The sequence below is a fragment of the Populus alba genome, chromosome 5 (assembly GCF_005239225.2).
Source record: "Populus alba chromosome 5, ASM523922v2, whole genome shotgun sequence".
NCBI classification, from domain to species: Eukaryota; Viridiplantae; Streptophyta; class Magnoliopsida; order Malpighiales; family Salicaceae; genus Populus; species Populus alba.
The window spans coordinates 18,545,667-18,568,144 of record NC_133288.1 but is presented as its reverse complement, the minus strand read 5'-3'; the positions used below and the strand labels follow the sequence as shown (position 1 = coordinate 18,568,144).

At 31.7% G+C, this 22,478-nt stretch overlaps 2 protein-coding genes across 3 annotated transcripts; both read right to left on the bottom strand.

The window, feature by feature from the left end:
* Window positions 1–569: 569 nt before the first annotated feature.
* LOC118061823 (sterol 3-beta-glucosyltransferase UGT80B1) lies at window positions 570–9,367 on the bottom strand. Of its 2 annotated transcripts, none has more exons than XM_035075410.2 (14): window positions 8,091–9,360; window positions 7,660–7,811; window positions 6,932–7,174; window positions 6,489–6,600; window positions 6,038–6,208; window positions 5,897–5,960; window positions 5,209–5,266; window positions 4,939–5,116; window positions 4,033–4,163; window positions 3,028–3,130; window positions 2,315–2,391; window positions 1,950–1,997; window positions 1,588–1,737; window positions 570–983 (listed from the first exon to the last, which is right to left on the bottom strand). In XM_035075410.2, exons 1-14 carry the CDS (start codon window positions 8,347–8,349, stop codon window positions 786–788), a joined length of 1,944 nt encoding a protein of 647 aa, XP_034931301.1. In that variant the 5' UTR covers window positions 8,350–9,360; the 3' UTR covers window positions 570–785. The 2 variants fall into 2 exon arrangements, with proteins under 2 accessions (XP_034931301.1, XP_034931302.1); XM_035075411.2 differs by having other exon boundaries at window positions 843–983; window positions 1,522–1,737; window positions 8,091–9,367.
* Window positions 9,368–17,716: 8,349 nt separating this feature from the next.
* On the bottom strand, window positions 17,717–18,238 carry LOC118062300 (UPF0496 protein At3g49070). The gene has a single exon (XM_035076019.1). The coding sequence runs from the start codon at window positions 18,236–18,238 to the stop codon at window positions 17,717–17,719; it is 522 nt and encodes a 173-aa protein (XP_034931910.1).
* Between the last annotated feature and the right edge of the window lie 4,240 nt (window positions 18,239–22,478).

Sequence of the window (22,478 nt, the reverse complement as noted above, 5' to 3'; positions counted from 1 at the left end):
AAGTGGTTCAGGCTAAATATAATCCATGATGTGGATGGAGGTAGGCTGACTGTATTCATTGATGGTGAAGAGAGATATTCAACCCACGATCAAGGGCCTGGCGATCTGTACTTCAAATGTGGAGTCTAAGCTGCGCCTCGCGATATAAGCTATTACATGGAATCAAGGTGGAGAGACATCAAAATATATAAGAAGTGATAGTATGTGTGGATATGTAATAAGGTGGCTTTTGGTGTGGAAAATAATTGAGATTCAAAGTATTTCTCTCTGCTTCTGTTTCTCTCAAGTGATTTTGAAAAAAATCCGAAATAGCTGGCCTTGAAATGCCCTTTTCGGGATGGGATGTAAAAATACCTTGAATTGGTTTCGTGATTTTGAACACTGCACCTAAGAATCTATCATTGATAAGAGTGATTATAGGTTAAAACATGATCAGGTTGTGTTGCAGTTCAGTTCGATGAACTAGATGTTTCAAAACATCCTGTCAAATACTGTATTTATCAAAGGGCGTTTCCTCACACTCACCTGGCTTTGATTTGCACAATATGCAGCCATAAATTCAACCAAAATTCAGCAACCCAAGTCTTTTTATTTTTTATTTTTAATAGCAGGTCAAAAAGTAACAATGTGTTGGCAAAGTAACCTTACATGTAGCCCTCAATACCATACCAGCTATGAATGTAATGAATGGAATGTCTAAAACAAATTATGCTCTACTTGTAAAGGTCAAGAAAATGAAAACAAAAAAACATATCTACACAACACGGAAAGACCCTCCAAGAAGCTCATGAACAGGATAGGCAGCACCACTTTTCAATTTGGATAAAAAACCATTGCAGGGGGTTCGGCAGTTCATTGTCCTCTGAAGATGAGGCAGGCAAGGGTAGCTCGGGAGGCAAATGCCGGTGAAATGCATCAACTGCAGCTCCAACACCATCTTCATTTTCTATCAACTTAGCCAATTCCACAGCTCGAGATTTCACCTGACCAAGTTGAAAGTCCCATTAGGAATTTGAAAAGGCAGCTTCTTATAAAAGTGGTGCATAGGAAGAGTGACCATGCAACTTCCCATTTCATGTTGCAATTTGGTGATAAGCTAGCATGATCGATATGAAAACATAATGGAGGAAGAATTCAAAAATGGCTAATCACATACAATTATGCTCCATTTAGAACCTAGATTCAGCTGAGTTTCAATAAACATTTTATCTTCTTGAGAACATGAAATCGTTCTGCACCTGGAAAACACCTTTGATGGTGGCTTTTGTAAAAGTCATAAGACGCCACCCAATTCAGATAAAACTAGACGACAGTGAGTCGTAACAAAAAATTGTTAAAACACAGTGAAAATGGTGCTCTGACTTATAGCTTGAGAATTATTGTGAAAATTATTAAAAGATGACTGCAAGGATCAACTAATAAAAAATACACCCAAAAGAAGGAATTAGCAAGATTTTCTGATAATTAAGGTAACTACTATTGCAAACACCAAAAAACACTACCAAGAAGATAAAATCATACCAGTGGATTAATATATTTGTGATATTATATGAATCGACTCTTCCATGTAGAACACATTGCAATTACCTCAGGCTCTCGCATGAATCTTATTGCATTTGAAAGGCTCTCAGCACTGAGCCTAGCTATTGGTATTGGTGCAGGTCCTAGTCCTTTTTTATGCACCCGATCACCCCAGAAGAACTGATCGCCAAAGAATGGCACTATAGTTGTCGGGCACTGCAATTAACATTTTTGGAGACAAGGTCACCATGTAAAAATTGGTTCTAATAAACAATTGAGTTGCATAATTTGAGTAGGTTACAAGCTATATCTCTTAATGCCATTTCCAAGCACATAATGAAACTGATTATTTTGAGGGGTCATTCTCACATGAAGTCAAGAGAACATTATCATAATAAACTATTTGAAAGAAAAAAAAAAGCATTTACCCCAGCTCTTAGTCCCATTGCCGTGGTTCCAGCACCACCATGATGAACCTGCATTTCATTTGTAAACATCTTCCAATCAACTATCTGGTTATCAAATGTTACCAAAATATACTCAAGTAACACAGTATTATAATGGAGGTGTTCATTACAGAGAGTATGTCATTCTTGTCATTCATCCATATCATTAAATCTAGGCAATACCACAGATCCCCATATTATTTATGATTGTCTAGTAGTTACAGAGTTGTTAGGAAGAAAATATGATTGGAAGTGGGTAAAAGGAGAAGGAAAAACAAAAGACCATACTGGCAAAGCGCACAAAGTTCTAATTTGCAACATAATTACAATCTTATAATATCACTCACCACAGCAGCACATTGAGGAAACAACCAATCATGAGGGCAATCCTTCAAAAGGAAGACACTGTCAGGTACTTCCATAACTGCAAGACACATGATGACAATCAGAAGAGAAACTATACGAATTTCACAATGTAGTACGCATATGCGTTTTCATTTTATAATCAAAATTCACACAATTTCAAACTATTATAATGACAGAAGACAAATTGGTAAAAATACTTAGGAATTCTACAATTTCCTATCAAACAAGCTGTGGTAGTATAAGAATGGGATAGAAGACGAATGTCTTAATAGAAGAAACAAGGGAGTGAGAAAGTAAAACACAAGCTAAGAAGGCAATCCAATCCCACTGAATATCAGCCAGGGAAGTAATAACTTTCAGAGTAGTACATTTATTTAGAATCTTGGAAAGTGCCACACTCCATGTAGATATCTGTACAGCTAATTAAAACATATTTATTTAGAAGCTTCAATTATGCCTATGTGAAGCATTCCTTTTGATTATTGGTGACTAAATTGTTAAATCACAAATCAATCACCAAGTCCAGGTAAAATAACAGAAAAATGAATAGAGATTCACCATTCAACAAAGCCATATGCAGACAGCAAGACATTTGTATGCTGATACAAATGAGAACTATGCTATACATGACTCTTTGAAAAAGTGATCAGTATCTGCAAACAGGCATAGGAAAAGCTGGAAGGAAAATACTTACAATTTCCAAGATCTCCCCAACCTTGATCAACTATTCCTCTTTGTCCAGTATCTTTCAAAGCCTCCAGTATTATGTCCATAGTATTCTTGGGATCATCAAGAGGCTTCACAAGCAAACATATAATAATTTAAATTATGTCCTCTAAAAAAACTTGATGAAGAAAATAAAATTCTATTGGCTAACTACATGAAATTAAAATATAATGGAAAGACGACACAAGGATTGATAGACATTTAATTTTGAGATATAAAGAAGCAGGAAAAAAAGGAAACTATGCAAAGTTTATTGAGGACAGCAATCTTAATTGGAGTGTAGATCATGCAAAGATAAGAAAATATTCAAACAAAAATACAGAGAACAACATACTAGCATTGTGTTTTTCAATCATATCTTTTCTCTCTTTTCTTCTTTTAGAGTTTTTCACTCATATATGTCATATGAGAATAGGAATTTAGCAGAGGACTCAGCTGTAATTGAAATATTTGGTTAATAATATCAAAGCTCTAATTTTTCTCAAGTTAATAAATTCATCCTTCAGCTTCAAACATATAATACACCAATTTACAAAATCACCAAGGAACGAGATTTTCTTGAAGTGGCATTTCCAGAGTCAGCACAAGTTTAAAAGTGAACTTTGTGGTTTCACAAGTTACAATACTTGGCCATAAATTATCAGTTATTTTTTCACTGACACTAAGAAATTATAGGTAAATAAATAAATTTTCAACCAAGCTCCAACATATACAATATCAAACTCTTCTAGGCCCCGTTCATTCATCAATATTAAAGGTTGTTCTGGTTCACAATCTAGCAAACACCCATGAGATTCACAATAAAAGTCACAGTATATACGTATCAAAAGGAACTACAAACTACTAAATAACATCTAGAGGAAAAAAAAAATACTGCATAGTGAGGCACATCATCCAACAAACAGAACAAACAAAGCGAAACAAAATAATGCATGAAAATGAAACTATAACAGCTTCAGGGAAATCACCATACCATGCTCCCGAATCCAATATATATGGGTTCAGTTCCTTTCTGAATCCATTGCAGGAACTCTTCTTTAGGTTCATATTTTGATCCAAGATTTAATAAACAATAACCAACAACATCAACTAAAGGCCCCCAGTCTGCAGATAAGTTAATAAAGTCAATTATACATATGAAGCACGAGTGTTTGCATTTGGCTGAATAGAAAGATTATTACAAAGACTGTATGAAAAACACCCATAATGTCACAAAAGGAACCAAAGGGGGGAGATCAAAGTTGATTAAGAATACCAGTTAGCATCAGTGGTTGAGAGCAAATAAAAACATTGATCTGACTAGCTCTCTCCCTACTAGAGGAGAAAAGCAGTAATGGTAATAGATAAGTAAAATAAAATGTAGCAAACATAATAATGATTGGCTGATTAAACTGACTCTTCAGATTTCCAGCTGAGAAGTACTCAGATCTAGAATAAATGTTGAGTTTGTGACTGCTTTTAATCATGAAAATAGCTAAGCTCTTCTTCAGCAATAGAAACATGAAATCTGTTAAAGGAATGAATAACCTCAAAGTATTTTCATCATAGTTCAGTAAGTAAAAACCAATCCTAGGTGCAGGATAGAAATTTAAAACGAGAAACATTTTTGTATGAACCTTTGAGGCTAGATATGTGCTTAACATCTAATAATTTCTTTTTACCATGTCCCTGATTTTGCCTCTTCCCATAAAAATAAAAAGAAAGGAAAGAAGAAGGAAAGAATTGGGTTTTGATTGAGAGGTAGAGGTAACATAATTTGGAGAAAGTAGCATCCTCGAATAACAATGTGTTATGGATTGAAGGCACTACAAGGAAGACAGCAACATAGATATCTGAGCTTGAGAAGATTATCAACAGTACAACTAAATGGAAACCTTACCACTTGGCTTTGGCACAAGATGGGAACTCCACATATAACCAGTTGGCAGATGAGATATTGATCCATGGTACGTACTGAAGTACGCGATCGGTGGAAGCTTCAACTTTCTTTTCCGGAATTCATTTATATAGCCTCTCATTCCCCACCATATCAGTAAATCCACAACTATGTATGAAAGCTGGATCCATGGAAACAGTTTGTGGTGATTAGTCCAATGGTTCACATAAAAAAAGAACTTAGAGGAAAATGTGACACCAAGAAAGAGCATACCCAATAACCAGCACTTTGAGGTACACGTGCTAAAGGATGAGGAAATTCATATGTTGGCCTGCCTATTGAAGATGGAAGTGAGAAGGCATAGCCTTGAGTAGAAAACTAACAGATAAGCAAACAAATAAACAAAGCATAATTCACTAAAGATAACATGCTTTTAAAATTCATTATTAACCTTTTCCTCAAATTTCCATTTTGGTTTATATCAGTCTCTAAACCTTCTTTTTCCTGTTTTATTAACCATGCCAAAACACTAGTACTGGTATAGGCTCGACGGCACTTTCTGCATTCCCACGCCCCCTGTGTGCAGACACCATTGATTTTCTGGTTGCATTATCCAAGAATCATCAGATTCTCCTTAAATCAGAAATTCATGCACTTAAGAAAGAATGCATGTGAATTTTCCAAGTCAGCTATGTGGATCAAAATAATTAGCATGAGACTCAAGCAATCATGTGTACTTTTAGTTAAACTAATGGAAATGTCAAAAAGCATATCCATTAAATCTGAATCAAAAGAAAAACCGTTGTTCTCTATCCTACTGCTTCTAGGAAACAGTAGAAGAATCATACCATAGCAGGCAACACAGGATTTTCTTCAAAATAAATGTTATTCAAACTGATGATTCAGGTGTTCCAAGTAGTGTTAGTTTCAAATCACAAGCAAGTGATCACTCGATACTCACGTCCAAGGCATTGTGAAGAAAATGTGAATTGGGATACGAAGAGCTTCAGCAACATGTACATGTCCTGCAACAGAGGGGGAAAGTTAGAGTTTGATGAATGCCATTTTATCTTACTATATCCTTAAGTTCCTGCTTGCTCACCATATGCTGGAGGGTTTGCAATAATTGCCTGGGCTTTGAAAGGCATGCCAGTTTCCATATCTGGTTCTGTGCATGCTGCAAGAAGAGATTCAATAATGGCCTTCAGTTGCTTCCTCTGTGTGGATATTTCTCCTGGTGCAGATGGGATGAAACCTTTGTTTCTTGCCATATCTGAAAACAAGTGCTCGCATTTAGTCGAATAACACATTCAGTTTAAGGACACTGATATCTTAGGTTGCAATTAATAGCAAACTGTACTGCTTTAACAGCTGCTAAAAAAAACAGAAACTACTTGTCAACCAGATATTGATGCATTTAGTCACCAACTCCTCAAAGCTATAGAAGATTAATGACACACTTAGCGATATAACAACTTTCAGGGTGTTGTTGATGGAGTCATGATCAAAGATAATATTTCAAAAGGGAATTCAAAATATTAGGGAGCTCTTACATCCTGCCAATACCCGAGGATCACCGCCCAAAGGATAAAAATCTACACCAGCTGATCTTACAAAACTGCTGAAGTTAGCATGAGTTGCCAGCCTAACATGATGACCAAATTCCTGCTAGAAAATATTGGATCATTTGCAAATTAAATTACAAAACCTATAATGATATAGTAAACTAGAGATTGGGGAACATGTGATGCTGGCATCAGGATTTTAACAGTGAATCATGTAAAACTTAGGCAAGATTGCCCATGAATGTTGCAAATAACAAGGATAAAGTACAAAACACCCAACTCTTTCTTAGTAAAAACAAAAGCATACAGGTATAATAAACAAAATCAATACATAGGGCATACAAGAGATGGGAACTAGGACATGGAACATAAATGACATTGGAAAAATAAAAATAGTACACTAAGTAATCAGTAAATTAGTATAAACATGCCTGAAGTCTTTCTGCAATAGCTAGAAAGGGCTGGACATCTCCTCTTGTCCCAACCACTAGCATAGCAATTTTCAATCTTGGAATTGATTTCTTAGAACAAGAAATGCTATCATTGACATAAAAGGACGCCCCTTCAACTGAGTGAAGCTCTAACAACTCCGAAGCAACAGGAGCATTTTCATCTATATCAACCTCAACTGTTCCGTCGTTTTGTATCTTGACTAGCTCTATGATTAGTTTCTTCTGAAAACCAGTGTAAGTTGAGTCATGAAGAATAGAGTGAAATCATATGCAGGCATAAAAAGTTCAGAGATTCAGATCCAGGTGAACAGGGTAAAGATGATAAGCGATCATCAGATTGCTAAAATAAACTAGCAATAAATGTCATAGAGCAACAACACTTTCATATTTGAAACCTTGTTAATGGGGAAAGAGAGGCAGGCTATCAGTTACTCCACCAACCATAGATGCTGGTTTATGAGAGCCACAACAAAAATAACATATAATTTTAATTAAAATAAAACTGTGGAATTTCAAAAGAGATAATAAATCAGCGAGGAGCATATACTATGCAGAGACACAACATGGGAATCATATATAATCAGACACGGTATATGCATAATGCACATAAATCATTTCTGGCCTTTTAGCATAGGTTCCAAACAATATATATGATCACACATAAGGAAATTTGCAGATGCATCCATGTATGTGATCTTGCTAATTACCTTTTCACGCTCTGACAGTCTATTCAATTTTAGCTCATACCTTGAAGCCCTGTTCTCCGTCTTGGATCTATAGAATGTAATATTATTATCATCATCATCAAACAGCTGATGACTGTGATCGTCAACAGGAGCAGTGATGAACTGATTCAAGCCTTCAAGATCAGATGCTTGACATCAGACAACATATCAATCAACTCTATAATGATGCATAAGGGAAAAAAACCTTAACCATGTAATATTAAAAGTAAGATATAATTTTAGAACTGAAAGAGCAGAAGTGGATTAGGATTATTGTTTGTCTCAAGTATAGAGAAATAATCAAGCTGGAGACCCTTAGGACTAAATTCAGCAAGTATAATAAAGTTTCAACCAGGTACGCTGTATAAAGCGAAAGAAAAAACGACTTAGGCTGCCAAATATCAAGTACTAACCTCTTCGAGGTGGAGGAAAATTCAATTTTTTTGATTTGAAAATCTCTAGAGCTAATGGCTGCTTCCCTGACTTTGTCTTCTGCTTCTCTGCTTCCTGAGAAGAACCTGCTTCAGATTGTTCCTCCGAAGACACGTAATCAATTGTCACTGATTCATCACCTCCACTGGTCTGATCAAAACTCTTATTCGGATCATAGTTCCTGCCCAGTCCTTCCTCTTCTGAATGTTTTAATGGATGATCAAATCTATCATTAACCATTTCATCCAATTAGCAGCTTCAACCTCGTCTCAAAGTGCGCAAGAACAGAATCAACAAGTAAATCTTCACTGGACCCAATCCACAACTGCAAAACCCTTAATCAAATGTTTCGGGTATCCAACTTTAAAAGCCTTTAACAAGAAATCCCAATTTCTCAAATCTCAGACTCCTCCAAGTTCAGACCTTGAAACTACCATACAACCAAAATCATCAAGTCGAACTTAAAATACCCCCAGATCTTAAACCCTTCACCAACAGTTCCCACTGCACAAACCCTCACTTCTCCTCAAGAATTTGAGCTTGAAAAAACTCACAGATCATCAAATCTAAACCCTTCAACAACAACTCCCAATCACCCAACGACGCAAACTAATCCAAAAACTACAACTAACACCTCAACCTCGAAGCAAAACTAACAATACCCGGAACTCCAATAGCCGTCAAACACATGGCACGATTTTAAATTCTTGAAATTGCGAGTGGAAGATAAATGTAAACAAGGAAGACAAGGTGGGTATGCGACAAAAGTCCAAAGAAAGACCGGAACTAAAGTTTTTTAAATGCTATAATAAGAAATACACTTGAGCAAAAAACAAACAGACAACCACAACAACCAGTCAATTGGATAAACAAAGCAAGTTAAGTAAGGAATTTGTTGGGGTGTTTAAAACTTTAAACCGCCATAAAAGGCAAGAATTGAAATAAATTCAAAAGGAAAAAAAAAAAACGGAAAGCACACAAGACACAACCCTACAAGACCGGAAAGTTTCTGCCCATGTACAGAAGATAAGGACTGTTTTTATACTCATTAATTGTTCACGAATCATGACCATCACTTGATTGAGGAAAGAAACACAGAAAGACATTTTTTTTTTTTTTCCTGGAAGATGGAGAGGTCAAGATTTTTAGACAATGAGGCAAGTTCAACAGGTGTTGATTATGTAAGCAAGTCTGCTTTCCTTCACTGTGTCCGAGAGTGAGGTGAGGACACAAATTTCAAGTCCGAGGAAGGACCGTTTTCGACGGTGGATCGTTGAAAACGGTTTTTTTTTTTTTTTTTTTAATATATATATATATATATATATATATATATATATATATATATATATATATATATAAGAAGATTCGGTAAAATGAAATAGTTTCATCTTATTGTGTTTTTAAAACGTGATGTTTATTAAGAGCGTATTTACTAATATGATTGTGATTGTTTTTCAAATAATTTTTCATACTAAAATACATGTGAATGAATATTTTTTTTTTTTTTAAAATTTTTTTTAAGATCAGTATATTAAAATAATCTAAAAATTACAAACCGCATTAAATTTTAACAAAATTTTTTTTTTCCAAATTTGGTGGGCAAACACTTCCTAAATATGATGTTTTTAAAACGAGATAATTATATATTGACTAAATACATCTAGTCGTGCTATTGATAAATTTTGATTATTTTGATAAACTATATATATATATATATATATTAAGATTACTTTAATAATTTTTTATTAAATTATTTATATATATTTTGTATGTATATATGTTTTTTTTTTTTTGTATTATTAGGAATATTTGTAATCATGAAATATAAGAATATGTTAAGTTTAGTTAGAATTTATTGATTGTAATTATTGTAGTTTTTTATATGTTTTTTTAAACGGGATAAAATTTTGGATAAGATTAGAAAACTCTGTCCAAATTTTAATAAAATTATAAATATTTTAACTTTTTAAAATCATAAAGTAAATAAAATTTTAAATTAACAAATACTACGATTTCATAAATTTTTTAAGGCTCAAAATATGAAAATGACCCAAAACCATACAATAGCCAAAACAGTCTGACTATTTTGACTATAATCCATCGTTTTATCAAATGTCCAATCGTTTCTCAAAATATTTTACTTGAGAATGTCGCAGTTTAAAAAATACGATATTTTATATATCACAGTTGTGAATTGTGACATTATTGAAATGTAACGTTTTTGAACCGTGATATCTTTAAATTGTGCTATTTTACCAAAAAAAATTTCATCTTATGTTTTTTTTTATGTTTTGAGTGCCAATTACATAATTTATTTATTAAAAATGTCATGGCCAAAGGTAATATATAACTATAAATTTATTGCCCCATCCAACTTGTTGGATCAAATTCTTTAATATATATATATATATATATATATAAAAAAATTGATATTATATAATTTAGTTGATTTATATATTTGAAAACAACCTAAAAATTAATACTATATTTTATTTTAAATAGACAACAACATGTTATATTGAGTTGGATTAACTTATAAAATTCACAATCATAGTTATAAGACCAAGATAACCTTATAGAAAGCATATTAAAACAAATTATAAAACTCAATTCTTAATCAACTTAATGTTTAAGGATAAAATAATAAAAAATCAATTAAAATAATAATCTAAAAAACAACTTGAAGTCAATTAAGGTTAACCTATCAAACTCATGAACCAAGTTATAAGATCAGAATAATCCTATAGAAAGTAAATTGAAATAAATTATAAAACTCAATTCTCAAGCAATTTAATGTTGAATGAATTTTTTAAAAAGAAAATCAATTAAATAAGAACAAAAAATAACTCGAGTTAACTCAAGTTAACATGTTAAACCCATAAACCGAGTCATGAAACTAGAATAATTTTATAAAAAGTAAGCTGGAAAAACAACTTGAGTTAACTCAAGTTAACCTACTAAACCTATAACCCGAGTCATGAGATTGGGGTAACCTCATAAAAAGAAATTGAAATAAATTATGAAAAACATTTTTCAATCAACTCAATATTGAATGATGAAATTGAAAAAGAAAATAACCTTAAAAAAAATAAAAAAAATAATTTGATTCAACCTGGGTTAACCTGTCAAACTTGTTACTCAAGTCATAAAACTGGAAAACCTCATAAAAAACAAATATCAACAAATCATGAAGTATAATTCTCAATCAATAAAATATTAAATGATAAAATTAAAAGAAAAAAATTAATAAGAAATGGGAGGTACCTGACCTAACCAAGTTAACCTATCAAACAAAAGAATAAAGTCATGTGATTGAAATAACCTCTTAAAAAAACAAATCAAAACAACTTATAAAGTTTAATCCCTAAAAAACTAAATGTTAAAAAATAAAATAAAAAATAAAAAAATATAGATAAATTAAAACAAAACAAAAAAAAACAAAGCATTATTGAAATTAATAGTGTTTTATGAGGCGATGTATAATAAAAATATTTTTTTTTTTTAGTATTTTGTTAATTGATCAATTTTAACGAACTAGAAAAAAGTGAAATTAGATTTTTTTTTTGAAAAAAAAAGGAGGCAGAAGAAACGGATGAAATTAATATTAACACCAAATTATATAAAATAATAAAAAGATTTTTCACCTTATCGAGGTTTGGTAGGAAGCCGGAAGGTAGCCATGAAGAAATTAATTATGAACGTATGAATGCATGTTATTCGCCTAAAACTTAATTGAAGAAGGAAATTAATTTTTGATATAAAGAGCTCATATTTTAAAACATGTTAATTAAACAATGAATAACCAAATTATTTTCTTATAGTAAATCACTCACAAAGAAGATAGAAACTTATTAGGGTTTTTTCTTTTTTTCTCATGTTATACAAATGAGAGCTCAAAATTCAAATCTAATTCTTTGTAGAACTTATTAGATAGGTGATTTATGTTACGTTGCATATATGATTAAAAAAATTTTAATGTAAAAAAATAATGTTTAGGTGATGCCAATATTTTTTAAAAAGCAAGAATTTGAAACTCGTGTCTTGACTTTATTGGGTTCAATATGCTTGGTTGATATAATAATATAATTAACAAAAGCATCGACAACAAATAAAGCAAAAACATAACAATAATTAACTATTAAATATTAGCCATCAATATGACACTTAGGATGAGAAAAAAGAAAAGCATTTTAGAGACATCGCAGCACAACCAAAAAAGAGTTCATCAAAACAATTATAACACCATAGGAAAAGGAAGCACGACAACATTGAAAGAATCAACATGTGTCATCAGAGCAACGATCAAAAAAGCAAATGAAACAAAATATCATGAAATGAGCATATCATGAATTTATTTTTAAAGAACTAAATTAGACAAAGAACAAAAAATAAAAGCACACAAGATAACTCGAGTCTTTTACAAAACTAGTGAAAAATCCTATGAAAAAAAAATAATGGAGCTTAATCTCTTATTAAATAAATGATGAATGATGAAACTAAAAAGAAATACAAGCTTAAAAAAACAAAAAACAAGTAAACTCAAAAAAATCTCTTAAACTTTGGTAAATCTCCTATTCTCATAACTTATAAAATCTTAGACATAGTTCAATCATAAAGTTCAATTCTCAACCAAATTATGTTGAATGATAAAATCAGGAAAAAGAAATAGATTTAAAAAATTTATAAAAGTAATAAAAAGTAGAAGTCAAAAGAATGATGATCAAATATGATAATAAAAAAAAACTGAAGAATGATGAAATTATATAAAAAAATAATTTTAAAAATTATATCAAATAAAACAACTAGCAATTAAAAGAATGGGTATCAAATTTGATAGTTGAAAAAGTCAAAGGAGGATAAAATTGACAAACAAAATTCAATTTTATAAATTATTTCAAATAAAATAAATAGTAATCAAAATATCAGGACCAAATCTAAGGGGATAACAAATTGAAGGGCTACTTTAATTTTTTTTTAAGATTTAGACACGAAAATTGAGGAGAAAATAAAAAAAAAAGGCAAAAAAAAAGGTTGTTAGTATTAAATCAAAGATTAGTAAGCCACACGTGCACCCTAGAGATAGAGGATCCCTCGAGACATTTCAAACATCATCCTAAAAGCCACTATTTATCAAATAACTCCCATGCATTGCCCGAATAGTGAAGAAACAACTCACGCATGTAATGCATGCATGAACTATTTTGATTTTTAAATAATATTTATTAAATTACCAAAGTACCTCTAATGCAACTAGATTATATGGTAAGCTTAATTAGTAACTCATCTAGACGACATGAAATAACATGTTTGAAGTCGGATCTAAAACCGACTAGCAAACTAACGAGAGTCAAGCCTATTTTTCCATGTCGATATGATGATAAGGGAACTCATTAATATGTTGCAAAGATTCCACGTGACCAAGAAACCTTTCTAGAAGGTCAAAGTCAATGCACAAGTTATTAGAGTCAAATTAGTGTAGGGAAATCCTAAAATTATTTGATTAGAAATTAGTCATTAGGAAACTTCTCCATCTCCTCGGTTCCCCATAATAGATCCTAACCTCTAAAAATAAAGGGGAATCATGTTTAGATAATAGGAGAAAAGAAGGAGGGATTCTATTTGTTTTTCAATTTTTTTATCTTTTATCTTTTTTCTGAATTTACGACAAGCTTAGTTTTTAATTTTAAGAGGATAGTACTCTTGAATTTTAAATTATCATGAGTATTTATGCTTAAAATTGTTCTAAATTTGATTATGATATATAAATATCTTATGTTTTTCTATGAATAAATTTAATTATTGATGACTGAAATTCTATATGATGTGTGACATATGTTTTTTGGTTTTAAATATATTGCTAATTGATTAGTTTATGTTGGATGCATGACTAATTAAGTTAAGTAGCGAGAGTATCTAATTTTTAAAGCCATATTTGATTATTTGATACTTAGAAAGCATAAGTTTTGATTAAATTAACTCCTCATGTGTGTTAATTATCATAAATAAAATTCACCTATAAGTTTTGATTAAATTAACTCCTCATGTGTGTTAATTATCATAAATAAAATTCACCTATCTTGATCTTAATATTGTCATGTAATTAAATATTGTGCTTTTAAGGAGTGTTATTAAGTGATTAAGGTTAATTGATTCACAAATGCTAGGTTAACTAAAAGTAAAGATAGGTAGAAAAAGCTATTGTTTTTCATAGTTAATTTATTTATTATCATAAATCAAATTAAAAAACATATCTAAATTCAATAATTGATGTTTAATTATCGTTAAGGAATACATATTATAATTGAAGTTAAAACTTTTTCTCTCAATATTTTACAATGTTTCTCTTAATTTTTAGAATGGATTTCTTTTATTTTCTGAGCTTTCTAAGTTGTTTTTAGTTTGTTTAGATTATAAACAAACTCACTTTTAATTACTTATTATTTAAATTGCATATTAGTTAATCTTGTTATATTAGTATATTTAGTGCATCTTGATTTAGTAAACTAAAATAGCTTGTTATATTAGTATATTTAGTGCATCTTGATTGAGTAAACTAAAATAGCTTGTTTTAATTGAGTAATTAAGTTCTAATACTTATATCTTAATAGGACAATACTCTTACTTTCTATACTGCGAATCATTAATTTTAAGGGTTTAAATTTGCATAACTTTGACACTCGTCGAATTTATGACGATATTGCTAGGGATACTAATCCTTATAGTGTGCGAACTTCCTTTTTTTCATGCTCATGTTTTATTATTTTTTGATAATCTATTAAAAATATCCTCGGACAATCAATCTTTATATTTCTTTTTTCAAGGCATGACATTCTTCGATTTCGGATCCATCATCATGGTAAAAGAGATAACTTGTTAGGTTTCCTTGTATTCAAGTCATTTTTTATAGGAGGTGGATATGCACAAAGTCTTTTTCCATGAATGGAGACCAATGTCGCAGCATGTATGGTCATGAAAGGTGTGGCTATGAGCTCAAAAAACATCAGACAAACATGAATGTATCCCTTGGTGTTTCTTTTTTATGCTTCGGTGGGAGATTAATAGCGTTATGATGATTCTATTATCTGGAAACGTGGATGTCCTTACTTAGTCACCTTTACTTTCTTTACTCGATTATGATTCTCCATTACTTGTTTATGTTTCACGTTTAGAAGAGCTCTTTCATGGAGAGTATACATGCACTCATATAATAAGTATCTGTAGGCTCCACTAATCAATGTGATAGTGATGATATGTTCAAGTAAATTCTTCATTTTAAGCATTTTCTTGTTAAATCTTTGGAGATATACTATGTTGCTTTCATCTCCTTATTAGGTGATGACAAAGAGCTTTATCCTACTTTTTTTTAGTTGAGATGCTAGTGATGAGATGAAAGATGAGCATATCATTCTAGCTAGATCTGCATTTTCTTCTTCTATATTTTCTCTATGAAAGAACATATTTACTTCAAAGTCTTTTATTCAAAACGTGTTTTGAGAAATTACAAAAAACCTGGGAATCTTTGTTAATATGAATCTCATATATGTGTGATTACAATCCCTGCGAACCTACTATCTTCTCTTTACATCTTTTATCCTATCAACTACTCAAATAAGCATGACAATTCAATTACAAAAACGTGGGAAGCTTTAATCTTCTTGCACTCTTTTTTTTTCTTCTTCTTTTGTTCCTTTTTATCTCCAGATGTCTTTTTCAATGCGTTGTGTTCCATCTCCGCCTTCACCTCCTTCATTCTACTTACCTCCACCACCCCTACCAAACTCACCTCCACCACTTTCCAATTCAATCTTGAATTATCATTATGAAGCATTGAATCCATCTTATATATTGAACTGTCGTAACTCAACACTCTAAATAATTTAAAAACATGCTAATAATTAACAACTTAGAAATTGTACAAAAAAAGCTATGGAAGGATAAGATTAACCTTCTAAAAGAGTTGAAACCAAGCTGAAGGATTGGTGGCTGCTCCCTGCCCAGGATTCCGACGCATGGAGGATGGATCGGAAGCTTCTTGACCTATTTCTTCCGTCAATGAAGGTTGTGAGAACCAGAACTAGCCAATGAAATAAATATCAAAGTGCTTTTCTGCTCGGTTACTTCTCTTTTTCATCTTCTATGCCGTGAAGATTGTCGTGGGAATGGGTTGCACGGTGGTTCACCGACAAAAGAGATTGAAGTGCTTTTCCATTTGGTTTTTGCTCTCATTCGTCAGATATGCCATGAAGATCACTGTGGGAGTAGGCTGTTGAGTGGTTCGTGTGCTACTCTAGTTGGTTTTATTTTCGATGAGAGGAGGGGTAAGGTCGTGGTTGTTAGGGCTGTGGTTTAGTTAGTTCTTGGTGGCGTTGATGCTGGTTGTTAGTAGAAAGGAGATGAAGAAGAAGAAAAGAAGGTAAGGGAAGAGAAGAAGGAAAATGCTTTGAAGGTATGTTATAATTACTTAGATTGTTATTTTTTATTTCGTTATTTTTTTGTTATTTTAATATTGTATTGAGTTTTTTAGTCATTAAATAAAATAATAATGACAATCTTGTAAATAATTGAACCTTTTTAATTATTATTTTTAGCATTATTTAAAGTATTATGAATATATAAAATTCATAATATTTTCAGTAATTTTTAAAATGTAGTAAATTAATTATATGATACTACAGTAATTTTTCCATATTAATAATGAACACCTTGAGCCATCTATCCTCCTACCTGATATTTCATTATATGTTGTACACGCTTCATCACATCATAAAACATTGCTTGGGACTTAAAATGCATGAATGTAGTCATCAAATTAAACTATGTATATAGTTTTTTATGCAGTTACAATCCTAGGCGCTTTATGTATTTATCTAATATATATATAAAAACTATCCAGTTTTATTTAGATTTAATTAATGGTAATATATTATCTTCTAATAAAAAAACGACATCAATTCAGTTCATGCCGCAATTCACTCACATATTATCCCTGTATTATACATTTTCAGTTCATGTGCTCCTGTTTCTGTTCAAAGTATTCGTTGTGAAACCTGACCTATAGACAGCTTTGAGTCATGAATGAAAGGTCAATTGAAAAAATTTATTTTAATATAAATTAAAATGATATGATTTTAATAAATAAAATAAAATAAAAATTAATAAATTGAAAGTCAGGTTTTTACCAAATTAAACCCGGTTTTTTATTAGATCAGCCAAGTTTTTCTCTTTTAACTTTTTTAATCAAAACTAGTACCAAATCTAGAGTTATTTAAATTTTATATAGACATATCGGTCAAATTGAGTCTAATAATTATAGTTTAAAAATATATAAATTAGGCTAGGCTGAACAGTACACTTTAAAATTCTACTCTGAGTTGGGATGGTCCAGTTCATTTATCAGGATGGACTGATCCAGAGATTAAAAAAAGTTCATATCAAAACAGACTCTTAGTTTATTGGAAAAATAAAAAAATAAAAAAAAACTCAGAAAATCAAATATGCATAACTGAAAAGGCCCACAAATAATAGGAAGAACATCACATATAATTGATGTAAAAATAAATAAATAAATAAATGATACGTATATGCCCTGTACAAATTAAGTATTGTTCTAGCAACTCAAGTGTTCAATGCTAGATGCTGTCATTTCCTTAATCACCAACGCTCTTGCTCGATTAATCGTTAGCAGGCAGAGATACACGTGCTCTTCAAGCTCCTCTACCTGCTTCCTGAACCCAGAATCACTCTTCTTAAGCTCCTTTATCACTTGAAAGGAGAATCTATCCTCTTTCCTCTCCAAACAGAACTGTATCATTGCCTTGTCGTGTTCAACTTCATCGCGAAGCCTAGCAACAAGTCTACTCATCGTGTCAAAATCCCTATTCAATATGTAAGTTGCCTTGGCTGCCACATCAAGTTGCTGCCCGGCTTTCCTGAGGAATCCACTTCTCAGAAACTTAAAGCTCAAAAGCTTTTTCTTGAAGCGCTTTAGCGGGAAGCTCAAAATGGCTGGACCCATAACCAGTGCAGTAAGAGTATGTGCTGCTAGAACAATAGCTGAAATTGCAATTAAGCCACAGGCTGCTGTTATGCAAATTCCTGCAGCCTTATGGATACATGCAATGAACTTCATCTTCCTAGCCACCTTTTTTCTTTTGGATTTTAGGTTCTTTAGAACTGAAGAGTACCTGTCATTAATTAACTTGAAGTCATGCTTGTTAGGAGTGGAAAAGGGATTGCTTTGGACAATGAATGAGTTCAGCTCGGAGACAATCAATTTCAATTTATCAGGCGAGTAATCATCGATACTATTCAGCACTCTTTGAATGAACTGGTAACTAGATTGGATCTGGTTTATATTTTTGAGGAGGTAGCTACAAACATTTGAAGCCTCAGCACTCAGGTCAAAGTAATGAGCATGAGGCCTTTGAGTTCAGGTGCTTTTGAAAGAAAAGCTGATTCGAGAATTGCAGGTATAGAATCCTGACCCGGTTCCAGGAGAATTTCAGAAAATTTTCTATGGCAGTAAGATGGAAAAGATGGCTCGTTTACAAGTGATTGAGCTTTGGTGAAAAAGTCAGCATAGGATTGGGTTCTTAACGCGCTAAGATACTCCTCGTTGACATTCAAGCTTTTACAGGCATCCCTGAATTCCTTCCCATCTGAAAACCGTGATAAAATTTCCAAATTCTATATAAATCACACAATTGAGTGATAATAAAGGAGGCGTATATAGGTGCTGTCAGAATCTCAGCTTGTAGATAGTGCAATTCAAACATTTATTTTTTAACCTTAGACAGGCACTAATTTTTCAGCTCCTGGAAAGCTATAAAACACCATCTTTTATCTGACAAAGAACACTAAAGTTTGACAAAAGAGCCAACTTGTTTTGGGGGGGACAGTAGACAGAAGCAGCTATGATTTTTCATATACGCGAAATTCGTTTTAAAATGTTATGGTTTGCATAGAAAACACCCTAGATACAATTATTATGAAATGAATGGAGAAGTTTATATATATATATATAGAGAGAGAGAGAGAGATATCATACATGATGACGATCAGGTAAAAAAAAAAGAATTTCTTCTACAGTTTTTTTTTTTTTTTTTTCCAAGTGCAAAAATGAATATCGATTCTGGTAGAAGAATTGAGAAATATAATCATTCCCGTTCTATGTGCTAAAGATTGCAAACTTTTCTTCAGCCATGATTGCAAGGCATATATTCCCTAATCTCATCACCTTTCCTTGTGATAAACGATGAATAATAATTGGTGAGACATGATATGATATTCATAATAAAAAAGTACGCAAAAAATAATAAAAAAATGTCCCTTTCCATTCATGGCCTTCATAGCTAGCTAATTTTGTTCCTCCATGAGTTGTTAGTGAATCTTAATATAAAATGAAATATGGAGACATTAATATGGTAGCATACCTTTTGTGTTCTTTGAAGCTCTAGATTTGACCCACATCATATGCTTTTAAATCTTAGTCCCGGAAGGAGGGATACAGCTTTTGATCACTTTGATCAAGAAGGAGAGTGCCGGAATAAAAGTTTTCACGTCCCAAGCTCGAGCTTCTCTAGAAAAACTCGTACTCCTACGGATAATGAAGGATTTTAATGAGTTATTTAACAGATTTCCTATAGGTTGTGTATACCGATTATGTGTCTTAATTTGCTTTATAAAGCCTCTAAAAGACATTTGAAAGTGTTGTGTTTCACGTTATCTTTTATATATATATATATATAACTAACATTCTTATCTAATAGAGAAAGCAGGATTAATTACTTCTCCAATTTTTTTGCAAGCTTTAAGGCTAAATTTGCTGAAGAGTTTTCCTCTCTTCATCAGGAACTTTATTGCAGATATAGGTTCTGCCTTTGCATTTCTTGTCTTTAAATTTTCTAAACACGTCTGTAATCTTGTCCTCATATTGTCAAATGGCTTGTCACTTTGCAGTCGTTTATATACAAATATCATGGCCTAGCACTACCAAAAAATTATCAAAAATATCAAAGGCAATATCAACGGAAAAAATATCGTTAGTAAATTATGGTTATATTTACTAATTAAAAATCTGTTGGTGATATTATTATGATTTTATTGTATTATTATTAAAAAAGAGTTGGTGGTATTGTATAGTGATTTTATTATATTTGTAGGTTGGATAAATAAAAAAAATAAAAAAAATATTAGGAAAAAAAACTATTTTAGACCGAATAATAATAATAATAATTAGTTCATGATAAATAATAAAAATAAAAATAAAAACAGTATAGGGGCAAATGCCTTTTGGCTACAAGGCGAAGCCGTGTAAGCCTTTGAATCCAATAATTAGGTCACGGATTATCATCTAGGTCATCATTACCGCCGAGTACTGCTTGCTTTTAATCATTGGACGGATAAGATCAGGCGGGAACCCTCGCCTAATTAACTTGTTAATTAGTAGACGCATCTTTTCCATTGATGCATCTTCAAGAACCTCACAAATTAATAAAGTAGTTCGCTAGGCATACATGATTTCCATTAATTTATTATCCAAATATTAATTATATAAAGCTCAATTAACCTGCCAAACAAATTAAATTGCAGTTTGTTTCCAATGTATTTTCTGGCATGCATTATATGAACTTTATATTTTGAAAGTTGATTGTATGTAATCAACCGTGATTTAGCTTCATTTTTTCCGTTCATCATTAAGATTCGAGATTTTTACTTGAAGAGTTTGATACCCTAAAATAAATGGAGAAGAGTCATGCTCGTTAATATAGTAACAAAAACCCTAATTTGTATTTTAAACTTTTTAAAACTAAAATTACGGCATGCATATACCTGGAGCATATATATTGAAGTGTTACAAGTAATGACAGGTTTTCTTTCCTTTAACATCTCTTCAAAAAACTACTAAACTCGATTAAGCATTCTTTTGAGTTCTATGTTTTCTGGTTGCATCAAAGGGATTTCAACGATCTTTTATCTACCTCTTTCATCTCCAGCTAGGGAAAACAGCCAAGAGTATTGGGTTCCTGTTTTCATTATTTGTTGGTAATTTAAATTAATTATAAACATTAGTTAACTAATCAGGTAAAAACAGTGAATTATTTAAAATAAAACAATTTTAAAAAATAATAAATAGTGTAGCTAACTTTAACACACTGGCCATGTCATTGAGTATATATAAACTCGAGAACGGATAAAGATAGAAGGTGTTCGGATTTCTCTCTCTCCCTTTACGTGCTCTGTGAAAACAACGGCGGGTTTTTGCTCTTTGAGCAGCCGTAGCCGGTTGCTTGGTGCTTCGGCATTTCATTTCATGCATGGAAAACAGGAAAAGTGTTTAGGAAGTAGGGGGAAACCAAGCTTAATCTCTGCCCTGTCATGGAATATATGTGATTAATTAATCTAATCACTGCATTAATAAAATGAAAAGCTAATTTAATCATTTCATATACAAGTTCAATGTTAATTAAGATGTGTAAGTAATCTTATAATATTTATCAAAACCAAAGATCTATTCATATCATGCGCAGAAGTATATCATTTTCAACTCGTACAAGATATATATCGTGGATGCGTGGAAATTTCAGTTTCTGATGAGGACGACGATTGGTTATGTATACCTCATCTGACGTTCGTGTTCATACATGCTTAATATATATGCACAGTTTCCTAATTATCGATCGCTTGGCTTGTTTTCCCTCATAAAATTCTCTCATCCTTCCCAGCTAGCTAGTGATACAAGTTAATTGTGTATTTTTTAAAAAAATAATAATCGACTTTTCCATTAAAAAAACTATGGTAAACTAGAATTCAAGGTAATTGTGTATTAGGGTGGCATCTAATGTTCAATGTAACACGATTGCATGAAAGATTTTCTTTTGCATGTTGTCTATTAATTAACATGTCTAACCAAACCACTATCCTCTTTTTTAAAAAAAAAAAACACAGAGATAAAAGTCACTGGATTATCAATCTTTTACATGTAGTTAAGTTAAGGATCTTCATACTGATTGATTGAAAGAAGAAAAATTCTTGCTCTTGTGCGTGGAGAAATGTACTCTCTCTATATGTTTCAAACGAAGGCCAAGAGGCTTTATGGATATGGCTTTATTCGAAAAAACTATAGGGAGATGATGAAGTTTTGGATCATTAAAAAAAACAAAACAAAACAAGAAACATGTAAAAGCCTTTTCTCAATATCTTGGTACAATTTTATAAAGCCAAAAAAATTGTGAGTGCCACCACTACAAAAAAAAATAAATATATATATATATATATATATATATATATATATATAAAAATATAGTAATTATTGTTTTTTAAAATATTTTTGTTAAAAAATAAATCAAAGTAATATTTTTTTTTATTTT